This window comes from Metopolophium dirhodum, chromosome 5, assembly GCF_019925205.1.
Source record: "Metopolophium dirhodum isolate CAU chromosome 5, ASM1992520v1, whole genome shotgun sequence".
Lineage (NCBI taxonomy): Eukaryota > Metazoa > Arthropoda > Insecta > Hemiptera > Aphididae > Metopolophium > Metopolophium dirhodum.
The window spans coordinates 38,026,299-38,040,782 of record NC_083564.1 but is presented as its reverse complement, the minus strand read 5'-3'; the positions used below and the strand labels follow the sequence as shown (position 1 = coordinate 38,040,782).

At 31.3% G+C, this 14,484-nt stretch overlaps 1 protein-coding gene across 1 annotated transcript in view; it reads right to left on the bottom strand.

Moving 5' to 3' along the window:
• LOC132945825 (atrial natriuretic peptide receptor 1-like) overlaps window positions 1-14,484 on the bottom strand; it is a 340,723-nt gene that overhangs the window by 194,827 nt on the left and 131,412 nt on the right. Inside the window, 2 exon segments of the mRNA XM_061015608.1 lie at window positions 9,955-10,233; window positions 13,967-14,111. Coding sequence (XP_060871591.1) covers window positions 9,955-10,233; window positions 13,967-14,111 — 424 coding nt within the window.

The window sequence follows — 14,484 nt, the reverse complement described above, 5'->3', positions numbered from 1 at the left end:
ATTCGATGTATTTATAAAAAAAATAAACACTCCAACAGCATCTTTCAAAAATAAAACATAATATTATTTAAAATAATTAATTAAATGTTTAAACTCGTATCAAAGACGATTAGGATCATAGTTTTAATACGTTCATATACTTGATAATAGTGTTAAATTTCAAGATTATGAACATTTAATTTAAACGGATTGTTTTTACTTGAAAATATACTATGTATGTATATCGTGATGACTGATATTATAGCACCTGTCATTTATTTTGTTATGAGAACCTTAAAATATTCACTACCTATTGAAAACAAAAACCAACTTTGTTGATCTAATTACAATAACAATTATTATACTATTATTATTGCGGTTGTTGTTGTTGTTGTTGACTTTAGCTGGCAATTTCAGTAAGTCTACTTTAACGTGTTAGAACAACGGCACGCGCTTCGCCTTACATCCAGGGATTCCGCCACCCGAGCCAAAAATGAAGCGAATCGTCCGGAGGGATGTTTAGAATATTATTAGACGGGTCACCCTTGTTTGGTATTCGGAGCCAACAACATAAATTTATGAACCCTCTTAAAATGCGTTTCTGAACAAGATTTTTGCGTTTTTATTTCTAAATATTATATTATTATTCTAATAGAAGGTTTTTAATCGTAGTCGTTACACGTTACACATAATATTATTATTATTATGTCTTATAAATATATTGCATACTCTCGTGTCGGCGCACATTTCGTATATTGTATGATATATTATTGTGTAAGGAAATGTTTTATAAACATAGACCTGCTTATGCATGAGGCACAACTCATAAGACGAAAACGGTACTGAATCATGTTACCTACCTACCTACCTATAATATTCTGTTGTACAGACATAAATTTACTGGTGACATACATTTTTTGTTTTACTCTATAGTCATTTTTTATCTATACCTGAAACGCGTTTTTTTTAGCAAAATCTCTCTTACGTTTCTTTTGACAGTATACTTTGCAAGCGGTAGTAGATCATTTCACGTGCATGTCCAATCCCTATACCGCTATACACTCAAATTTACCTAGTTGTATAATGGCATACGCACTTGTAATATTATAAAAAACATATTACTGAATTTGGTTCCCATACTAAAATTATTATTTCAACCATTATCATTTCTATAGTATTACGATTATACCTATTGTATCTTGCGATATAGGTAGTTGTTCTTTTATATTATTTTTTTTTGCCCACAGTAATAATTTCAAAATAGAAAAATACGAAAAAAACTTTATAACGAACGAGGCACGCCGTGTAATAAACGTTTCGAAAATTATCAGTTAATAACAGCTCATATCAGCGTAAATGATATTCATCAATAACAATATATAACAACACAAGTCGTACAACGATTGGGTTATTATAAATAAACGAGCCCTAAAAATGCGTTTGTCACAATAATATGTACTTATTGGGTATACCTCCACGAATATAAATCGTGAATTCTTGTAAGGCGGCATCGGTGCACTGGCATACGAAACCGTCGATCCCGCGGGACGATAAGCTCTGCGATAATATTATTATTATAGAGGTGAAACAATTATTTTGTTTTTGGAGTTTTTCCAGCATGGTTTCAAAACAATTTGTCATCGCAGGGGTGAGGGATGATTCGTAAAAAAAAGTCCATCGCGCACACATCACACATTCATACCATATTATCATTATTATAATCATCTTCATCATCATCATCATCATAGATGTTGCACTGACGGACAGTTGTGTCTTGTATACGACAGTTGTAGGATATAGAGATATAGCCGATATAGGCATATAGGATAAGTTGGTGATAGAGGAGATGGAATTCCTGCAGAATTCGACACTGCAGTGTCCATCTGAAACTTCGTGTTAAACGTTTCGTCAATTCCGTCAAAATTATATACATCGTCGTATAATAAATGAGCGTTTACTGCAATATTACCAATATTAATGTATGATCTGTGTATATACGTGTCACCGCCGACGCTGTCTTACGATATAATGCTGTTATTATATTGTATAATATTACAATATTATTATGCGATTAGATTCGTGCTGCAGATGTTCGAACATGGACCGTCCGTTTCGCGTATAATATACAATAAGATAATAATATATACGCGGATAAGACGAGAAAAAACTACAGAATAACATAATTTACCAGCCATCTACGTACGGACCGCGACCACGATGACGACATAATTTGCGTTTGCATTTCGCTTGCTCATAATGCTATACGCTTAGGCGTTTTGGCGGCAAGTAAAAATGCTTCAATCTTGAACTTTGACAGGGGTTTTAGGTGGCGAATCGGATATAGATTATACTTTAAGCGGCTGGGAGTATAAAATTCACGATACTCATTATTATAATGATAGAGAAAAACGAATAACAAATAAAGAAAAAAAGTCAATATTTACGCAAATCCGGTTAGGTTTTTTCGTTGTTATTTACAAAAATAATAATTTAGATACTGAACATTTTTATCGGGTATTAACATAAGTATTTTCTAGACATGATACTATACATTTATAAACATTTTAAATGTCTCTTTGTGTTTTTTTTTTCAATATATGTAACTCGGCGCGGCGCAGTGGCTGAAATCAATCACGCGACGTGATTAAGAGTAAGCAAAGGCCGCTGCCACTAGTTCTCGGATGGGTGATCATCTGGGTTCGTTGTGCGCAAAAACCTTGTCACACATACAGGTGTTCCTAACCGACCGTACCAACAGTCCCAACCCTACTGCACCAACCCTACCAACCTTAGAGGCTAATGACCTCAGTCGTCGAAGCCTTAAAATCTAATAAAAAAAAAAATAAATAAATATAATTTGTGGATAAGGAATCTATAAATTCTAATTAAAAAAAATGTTGACTTAAAATCTTTTTACATTACTTGCGTAGAAGTAGAGTAATATTATTAAATTTTCAAAGTATTTAGACCAATTTTATGCTACAGATTAAACATTTTAATAATAGGTAGCGTGGGTATAAAAATTGGGTTCCCAAAAATCACCGTCCCCAAACGGCGCCGCCGGGCACCCATATGGCGATGGTCTTATTCAGGAACATGCGAATTTAATTGCCCAACAGCTATTATAAGGTAAAATGCGTCTCGCGGTGTTTTTCATTCTCCACGAAAAACATTTTGGCCGTCGTGAAATTGAAAACGCTTCTGTTGTATAAAACCGGCGCTTTCGGCCAGGATATAAATGTAATTTAATGGCACGATGCTGCGGAAAGATCGGCTTAACTTTTTCACCCTTCGCGGCACTAAGTAATTATATACTATATAATATGTATATATATATATGTATTTATAGACGCCCGCAGACTCCATTCTTCCTTTCCGTTCATATTTCATTATTATTATTTTTTTTTTCAAACACTTCTTGTTTCGTCTCGTGCAAAACCTCTATACAGAATATAACACCGTTACCGTTTCCGCCGTCGTTAAAAACGCATTTATCGACATTATGTTTAAGCCGCGGAATATGCCAAGAAATCTTAGTCGTCCACTTGTTGGCTCTCTTTTTCGCTCATACGCACATGCCTAATTGTCCATACTTATACTAAATGTACAAGAGAAGACATCACGTATGTGTGTGTGTATAGGGAAATTCGTTGATATGTACGGAATAAAAGCTTTCTACCGTACGAAAAACAAATACACGACATCACGGCACTATAGATATATCATATACATATAATATAACGTAAATTTGGTAAACAGAATATTTTCATACTGTTTGAAGAAAAAAATGGGTTTGCAACGTTCTCCCACAATAATTTATCAAAAACGTCGATCGTGCTCGGTTCTCATTACTTATTTATTTATTTTTATTTTTTTGGACGATTCTATCCAGTCTGCACACGAAATTTGGTTTCAGATTGCTGTGTACTGTTTACATTTAAAAATTGATTTTTGGTGAAAAAGTTTTTTTTTTATTTATGTATAACGAGAAATACCAAGCGTATTATTAATTGTTATCTATATAGATATTAAGCTAAGATGTAAATACATTTTTTAATTTATATTTTAACAATATGATAGACATAATAATAATAATAAAACGATGAGTATCATATAATACAAAGCATAGTACAAACTCAAGCTTCTGGCCTGAGATGGTACTAAAAAAGTTATAAGCCCGCCAGGTATTGTTTATTGGATTGATATTTTCAGGTTGCCTGAAAAAAATGTAACGCTACACTTCTGAATAAAAAACATTACATTGTTCTGCATCAGGTATCACTATAGTTGATTTACTTTATGCACCTATAGGGGGAGTAAAGTATTAATTTCTTGATGTAATTGTCTTTTTGTCGCCTACCATAAATTTGAATCAACCGGGTGGTTATTTTAAAGTTATTGTAGGACAACACATGGTACTTTTGTATGGCTGTTTGCACGTCTTTAGTGAGTTTATTTAATAGGTAATTGTTTATCCGTCTGATTCCTTTGGTTTTGCCAAATTCGTTCATACGTCGTCTAACAATGCGTTTACGCCAAATTAAGGAAAATATGTATTGTGGTAAAAGTAAATAGTAAGTTTTATCTCATCAAAATTATAATTTATTTAGCATCAATGGCTATACAATAATATGTATTCATAAAAAAAATAACCAAGACACTTAATTTATAGTTCCTAACTTTATTTTATATTATTATTATCTTTAATATCAAATGTGTGATACGACGTGATCTGCATCCTTAAGATAAAATATATTTACTAAAGAACTTGATTAAACCCTTATTAATAAAGGTACCTGAGTAGTATAGCCTTTAAGTAAGTACACAAACTTCAAATATATTATATTCATTATTTCAATAATTAAAACTTATACTTTGTATTATTTTCAGAAACTCATATAATATATTCATATATTACCTATCTAATGTATCTGATTAATTTATTTACATCATATAATATGTTACGAACGATAATAAATTGTGACATTCACTTCAAATAAAATTTTTTCGATCCATAAATTCATAAGACGCATATTATAATATTTGACATTGTAAATAAAACAACATAGGTACTTATATGAATATTTTTTTTCTGATTCTTAAATCTAAAAACAAATAAATAATATCACTTAAAACAAATATTGTTTTGACATATAATATTGGCACTAAAATGAATCATGAATGTTACCAAAGAAAGTCGATTGATTTTCAATGTAAGGTAAATACAATGTAAACTATGATTTTTATATTATAAATAAAATTTAATTTTATAAAAATAAATAAAAGTAATTATATTATGTTCAAATACATTTTTTATTACCTGTTTAATGTTGCTATTTTAAATATTATTGGAAGTATAATACAAGCAATAATTATACATAAAGTTTTCTAAAATTACCTTATCACAATTTCAAACCAAAATTATACATAACTCATCTCAAAGAAAAGTTACTTTCCTGTTCTGAAACTAGTGTAAAAAGTTTGACATATTTCTTATTTACACTAATACAAAATTAAAATAAATTGATTGAACACAAAAACCACCGCTTTATAACATTTTTATTTATTTTCAAAGTAAGCTAACACTTGACATTTCCTGCAAAATTAAAAAAAATTGTTTTTATATTAACTAAATTTAATAAGAAATAAAATAAAATATGTTTCTTCGTTTGTTGGGAATTAAAGTTTGTTTTAACTTAAATGTACCTATCTATGTTAAATTAAATTTCGTTATAAACTTTTTTTAAATGAACTTTAAATTAAAAATGTCAGTGTAGTCTTTAAGTTTCTATACTAAAATACTGTACACAATAATAGTGTCTATATAATATAGAAATAGAATATTTTGAATTCATTATATGTATTTCGTCTAACAACATTGCTGTTTATATAGTCGAATTGGTTGTTGATTTTATAAAAAAAATCTGTTTATTATTCGCCGGTTTTCTGGCCTTACTGAACTCACGTCTTACGCTAGTGGTCATCGTTACCTTTATTAAATATAATATTGTCTTCAAATATTAATTTCTTACTGTCTAAAATAAAGTTCTAAATATTTTAATTACATATTTTATTTCATTGTTTCGTTTTATATTCCATGAACGAAATACTATCAAATCAATTTTCTTTACACTCAACGACGTACCTACGCATATTAGATAGCCATATTTATTTTTGATTTTTTAATTTATCATTTATTACCTTCCTTGTTATTTTAAATGATGAGATAACTATTTTATAAGTAAAAAAATTAATTAACGGGAAATTACAGAGTATAATATTATGCACACAAAATGTATAAATTAAACCATGCAAATTTATATTTTGAAACGTGTTTTTAAACTCATGGGATGATAATATATATTAATAATTGAAATCTTGAAGTTGAGAGTCTCGTAAAGTATAGTAAATTCTCTTACAGTTCCAAAAATACTGAGAATCTTTACAGTACAACTAAAAAGTATTATTTTACACTATAGTGTAATACTATAGTATACCTACTCAGTACTCTATTCAGGATAAGAATGCCCAAATACTAAGCCGCCGGCATTCATCTTTATTCCATGGTAATGGTATTAATCATGATCACTAGTATACATAATATATTAAATAGCATTTATTAACCTTAGCTAAGATAACTATTCCGGTGGCTGAGTTATTAGTATTCATCCACGAATTTAGGCACTCTTATCCTGAATACAGTATACCATGGCAGTGTTAGTAGTTGATTTGCTATTCAATAAATACGTCTGAATTGAAAATAAATTTGATGTTTTCGGTGTAATCCAAGTGATATATAATATTATTACTACAATGATAAGGAAACACACAAGTACCTACTATAGAGGTTGTCGAAACGTTTTTACAGGGATGATTAACGTTCATTTAGGCCACACCCACGCATTCTGGTCTAGAGTGACAGTTTAAATATACTATTGTATGTCTCATACTAATTTTTTCCATATAAAAAATTGTATCCAATCAGATGTTTCTACTCGGTAGTTACTACAATACATTATAATATACGATACATGATTGAAAAACCTAAAGAAACTGACTATTCCGATTTCTGACGACATATTCTAATATTACAGTGGCCATGTGGTTTTTTTTACCGGTAAAATGATTAGTGCGATTAATCTACGCGGTACGACATCGACTATACATTATACAATGTACGCGTGCCTATAATAAATAATAATAATTTGTTGAAATCACTATCACTATCGTATGGGTATGATAAATCCAAATTGTTGACATTGTAACACGGATGAATGATGGTCTCGTGTAGGTACATATTGGTTAGGTACTCATTATTGCGGGGACAATGGAATCCGTGTACCCATATATATTTGATGGATAAACGAGTAAACACAAAACAAAGCGAGAAATTCGCGTCATAATTCATGTTATTATCAAAACTCGGCGTAAAAAAGATTCAATTGTTTTTTTGTTTTTGTTTTATAGGATAATACGCACTACGCACAACGACAAGACGTAACAAGATATAATGATATAATATCCATATCGATTATTTGCGACGACAGACAAATAAACAATAACGGACGACTGTCATATTATTATTATTTGATGTGACACGGCGTCGTCACCACCGTCGACGAGTAATGAAAGACGACAAAGAGGCACCGTTGGATATTATATTATATTATTATTATAGTGCGGCACAACATTGAAGGGTATATTCGTCGTAGTTGTATTTTAATAATACTTTAAAATATTTACATAAAAATCCATTTACTCATACAAACTATATTTTAATCATTCTTCGATAGGTACCTATACGAAATAGTAATAACGATACGGTAGCTGTCTTTTAGACATTTGAGTTTTTCCTATTATAACCGTGTTTTTTTTTTAGGACAATTTTAATTAGTGCAATTGCTACCGGTACCTTGTGTGTTTAAAGGTTCATCGGACATTTCAAAAAGTAATTTGATACTAGCTGTAGTGAACCAATGTGGCCGATGAAGCATAAAGCTTGAAACATCAGACGCATAGGTATATTATACGCAGGATACCAAAGTACCTAATTGTGTAATTTAATTGTTTTTTATAGTTACAAAAATGTATCAGTCTGAAAGTCTGAATGTTACACGCCAGTAATGTATTTTACTTATTAATTGTTATTATATTTTGTTTAATTTTAGTCCACCAAATTCAATATCAATATCATTATTTGAAAAAAAAATTATCAACAATATTGGTATTACATTGAAATATTTGAAATATACTGACATGCACATAACATGTTGAAACATTTAAAATACTAAAGTTCAATAGCATAGTTCAACGTATAAATATCCTTCAAATTTGATTTTAGGTGAACAAATAATAGTTTAAAGTTATTATTCCTCTAGCTGACCGTCAGTTCTCTTTGAACTAAAAACAACATGATAATATATTATACGGACTGTCAGTCATGGACACAGAAAAAAAGGTCTTGTCAAATTAAAGTTGATTTTTAGGTTTCACTTCGTCTAAGTAGAAAAAATGTGTCTTTTTTTTCTTCCAATAGACGCAGCAGATCTGCAGTTTACATACTATAACCAATAACCATACTTCCATAATGAACTTTCATATAGTTTATCAACCATTATTGTATATAATATATATAGAGTGGCACCACTGCCAGGCGAGGAATTCCCAGGTCTGGACCCTCCCCTGCTTGAGCCGTATTTGAGTATTCGTGTCAATAAGAGATAAATCTAATTCGGTATTAATGCAATTTTAATAATTATTATATTTAACGTTAAAATTTATTGCAATTTCCATTAGGTACAAAACAAAAAAAAAAAACCATAGAATTCACCACTCCGGTGTATTATATAAGTTTCAAGTGTATTTTGCCATTGTAATAATTGATGTGTTAAATTTAAAATGTAATGATAACATATTATTCTTGTATCTATATGAAAAACGATTTTAAGCCAAGGCGATGTAGAGGCCTCTACTCACATAAGGAAAGTCGCTATAACATATTTGTATTAAAATTAGTAATTTATTTTCTATATAGATTATATCTGAAAAACAAAAAGTTGACAATTTAAAATGTCTAAGAATATCCCCAAAATACCAATATTTTCAAAAATTGTGTCTCGACTAAAAATAAATGCTTGAATAAACGTAGTTTGGTAAATGTTTCTAGTCCTCAAGGTCCACTCTAAACATCGACAAAACAATGAAATCGATTTTGTTGTAAACTGCAGGTGTTGCGTAAACACTCCCGTTTTCCCGCTATCCGTTACCGCGATTATTAATAAAAGTACTGGGAATTCCCCACTTTCAACACCTTCCCGCTAATGTAACTAGATTGGATTTCCTACACAAACCTCACCCTTAACATTATGTCGAACAGGAAAAATAGCGTATCAGCCGAAGCAGTACATGATTTTTATCGTTGCATAAACAACATAATAATATACACGTTCTTATTCGTGATGACCGTATAACTGAACAACAGAGTCAACACTGTATAAGCACAATATTACAATATAACGCGTAACCCCATTGGGTATAATATAGTAGGTCATCAGAGGTGAAAACAAAATAATATATAGACATCGTATCCCACCCACAACATATTATTACTATTGAAGTACCTATTCATTATTACTATTCTTATAATCGGGGACGGAGTGACCGAGTGGATTACACCGGCGCCGGTTCGAATCCGGCCGCGGGTGGCATTTTTCTTCGGGAAAGTCATGGTGTCCGGAGAGAAGGGCCGCCGAGAGTTTCCGCCTAACATTATGCCGCCATCCCCCCGCCCGGGCTTGGCAGATACCTACGGGTGCCCACTAAAAAATCTGCCAAACCAAAAACACACGTGTTTACTAACCTACAATTCTTCCCCTACAAAACAGCATTATAGCCCCATAGTTGCCGGGCTTCAAGATCAATGAAAAAAAAAAATAAATAATAAATATTATTATAATCTTAAATCGACGTATATACCTTGAATTTGTGGGTCTCGGGGTCCATGTCGAGCAGCGAATAGTCGGCGATCCGGTCGCCGTTCGCGTCGATATTGACGTCGCCCGTGATGCCGGTAAACGTCTTGTTCCACATGGCCTTGACGATGGCCGTCCCGTCGGACTGGTTGCCGCCCTTGGCCAGCGTCTCGTTGAGCGCCAGCCCGTACAGCAATACAGCGTCGTAGAACGCCGTCACGAACGTCGAAACGGACTCGTTGCCAAACGTATAGTTGTACTTTTCCTCCGCCACGCGTTTCACCTGAAAACCACAATACATCAGTTCCGGTTTAGATTGTCATCGTTGTTTTTCGACCTTTTCTGCAAAAGTCCAATTATAATATTGTGTCGTTATGACGTACGCAGCATAGGTAAGTAGGCACTGAATTGATAGGTATTGCGTATTTGCGACATCGAAACCGCACCGAGTCGCGTTGTTTCAATGTGGAATTAAGGTACTTTTTATTGAAAAAAAAACACGTCTTGTCGACAGAATATAGCGTCTTAACTGTTAATATTATACCTACTACATTGTCTACGTTATAATAATAGTACACAACAGGAAAGAGGTAGAAAATGTGTATTGAATACGGTATAGGTATACCTACTGACTACCATACCTACGTAAACTTTTCGCCGTCGTATTATAAATAATTGAAAGACGCGAGTCTTCTCGGAATATTATATTATTTTATTCCTGTGTAACTTCAACAAGTATGAGATTATATAATATATAACAATATCATGATGTTGTCTTTCAAGTTAACATAGCAGGCTTGTGAAAGCTCGCGTGTGTCACAGAATCTAAATACGTATTTATTAATCAAACATAGTACGTTAATTATTGAAGCATACCGTTTTCAATTCCAAACGGATAGCCTGGAAACGATTTTCGGGTTGGAAATCCGGGAATCAATTAATATTATGAAAATTTTGGTATAGTTGTTTGTTATTATTTTTTATTCATTCTACTCTTGCTAAAGCAAATTCTCTATGTTGGTTAAACTATATTATAATTCATAATTAAAAAAAAAAAAAAAACATTTATTTATAAAGTCATCTTTGTGTTTGCATAATATGACCGATGTAAGTAATCAGTTGTCGAGTCAAATAAATTGAAAATAATATGTCAAAAATGAATAATAAGTTGAACATGACGAATAATGCGGAATACTAAACGATTCCTTTGAATGGACTCTGTATAATATAAAGGAACCCAAATACTGCGTACAGGATAAATCCAAACCAAATGACATTACAAAAAGTAAAGACGTCAAAGTAGGTACTTACAATTAACATGGCTTGTTGGAAATCCCAGAGACTTACGCTGTATACCAACTACTAACTGTGTTGGTACTTACAACTATCATTACAGAAGACGGTTTTTTTTCATCATTTAAAAATGTGTTTTTGAGAATGACAACCACTTCGCACTAACATTGGTGTACAAACGAACAATTATTATTTGTTTTTGATTTTGATTTTCACTGATGTACTTTACTGGGTCTTATCATTGGAATATGACTTTTATGATAACGTTTTATAATTTAATTATGTCGTTTCGATAAATTATTATATAATAAAATTATGAATATCAATAGTTGTGCTATACATTGTGTATATTATGTATTATACAAATATCTAATAAGTATATTATTATCATTAATAATCATGCGTTAAAACTAAACGAATAACGTGAAGAAAACGTATATGCCACAGTCGTAAAAAACGCATGTAAAATAAATATCGATTTTTTTGATATTGCATATTTGTATAACTTGTCAAGCACAATAAAATTTATAAAATTTATAAGAGGATTAGTTAACAGTATGTGTGTATGTGTCTTTGCCGAAGTGCGACTATAGAATTCCAGATGGGTCAAAATTAATGGAGAATGCCCTGTGTAACTATCAAAATATTATTGTGTATGAAATAAGAAGGAAAAATTCCATTTACATTTAATGTAAAACGCAAGTAGGTACACAAAGACTTAGGAAAACGGCATTATAATGAATGAGGGTCGGAAAATATATAAAGCTATTATCACATCCAGTTTGTGCATAAAATACGCATATTGTGTGTATATAGACGCCGAGCAGGCATTAATGTATTATACCTAAACTGCTGCGTGAGAATTAGTTCATTCGGAATAAGCACACCGTTGATAACCCTACGCCTCTTAGTGATTTAAATTACATAGGAATTTCTGAAATGTTGCAAAATAATATATTATAATTATATGTATATTATATATATTATTATGGTATATATTTAAAAAAAAATTATAGTTACTGCGTAAATATTTATAATATAATAAATTATACATTTCATATTTTCACCATTAGGGTTTAAAAATTATTTTAGCTTAATTTAAGACAATATTATGACACATTTATTTCATCCCATCCACCGGAAATGCAAATCATTCAACTCGCGCCATTCTTCACTGACTTGTATTATAATATTATGGATGTAAAAAAGCGCTTTTGCTGTAGGTAGGTAACGAAATAATAATAATGGTCAAGCATATATTATATTTTATAGGCACCTGCCTTAAACAATAGATTACTCGCAGTAAAAACGATTACATTTCCGAAATAATGATGAAAAGGAAACTATGAAACCCCGGAAAATTAACAGAAAATATAAATAAGTCCTATATACCTACACAAAACTACGAAAAGTAAATATAATAAAAATATTAAAACTTATAGTACAATAAAATTGTAGTATAGGTAATTATAATAGGTTTAAGAGAAAAATTAATATATTTGGTAATAAATGACAAGCACATTTAGATTTGTATATTTTATTAACGTAATGCATGAGAATAATAAATTATTTAATCCCGGAATTGTTCATTTTCGTAATTACTAATATTTTTTTTTAATAAATTATTTATGTAAATTATATTTCAATAAAATGTATAGGTACCTACTTACATTTTAATTTAATTAATGTTTCATAATCCACTGTTGTAGGTATTGGGTTTTTTGTTTACGAACTAAATTATACCTAAAGATATGTTATTATGTGGCGACCAATTTTTTTTTTCAAATGAGAACCAACCTTTTTTTCTGTAAATCGTTAAACAGTTGATTTTTAAAAGTATTTTAGTCCAAAATAAACAAAATTCAAACGTTTTGTTTCTGAGTTATTAAAATCTATACTATTCTAAAGTATAAAAAGGTGTAATACAGATGTCACATTTCATCTAGTAATTATTATACAGTTTTTATAAATGATAAAATGCTGATATAGTAATAAATTAATATAAACAATAAATTGTTATAATTTTCAAATCATCTTCGCCCCATATTTTTAAACACTATTACCATAATGGGCTATTCTCTTTAGTACCTACCTACACAGAGTTTAGTAATTGAGATATAACTCGTTCTATTTTCAGTTTATTCACATCGATTTTTTAAAAATAATAATCTGCTTAACAATTTGCAGTACTTAACACAAAGTGGTTCTCATTTTCATCAAATTAAGTTCGTACCATGAGACATTCCTTAAATAGCATAACGAGCTAAATTAAATTATGGAAACAGGGTATTGAAGTGTACCTAAGAATTTAAAATTTCAAAAATCAGAATCTGAATAAATGTAATATTTAAGAAAAAAAATGGGGGTGAGCGACTATACTTAATGATTCACCCTGTATATATTTTAATAATGTTCGAATTATTATGAATATTTTTGATATTTCGGATGAAATATACGACCGTCGTTTTGGGTCACATAAGTCATTTTACAAAACAAAACGCCCGTCTAACCTAACGCACATGACCTACCAGAGCCACCACAGCGAATTGTCGCGATAAGGTAAACTGATCGATTTATTGCCGACCCAAATGTACAAACATAACAACTGTGTGTTTTGAACGTAAAATAATAAAATAATGCAAAAAATCCATCATGCATCAAAATAATAATATATTATTGTAATGTCCATGGAATGAAAATTGAAATGATTTTTTGTTACTTACCTCGACGGAAAAGTTGCGATACGCTTCGTTGTTGGGCTCACGTGCCGTCACCGTGAGCAGTGCGCTGTACGCGTTTTTCGCCCGCTCGTTCCGCTCCGCTGTGTCGTTGCCCACGTACCACGGCGTCAAGGATCCGTTGTTCAGGCTGCGGAGAGGGCACACGAAAATTAACAAATAAATAAATAATAAAAAAAAACCAACAACAACAAACATTTTACACAAAAGTACGCCGCCACGGAGATGGTTCCTTGGCTTTATTACGCTGAGTGATAAAAATGCCATTATTGAAGTGGCTTAACCCGGGACTTTGCAGTCTGCAGACGCACATCCGCGACAACTACAAGCCATTACGACCACTCTTAATATACCTACTATATATATACAAACAATATGATATATATACATAACATAAATTACGTATATATTTCAATGCGTGGTGTATACGACTGGTGTTGTAGGAGACGAGGACCAGCTGGCTGTAACCCGTCGCACACTCCCGCACCATAGTCCTCTCGACG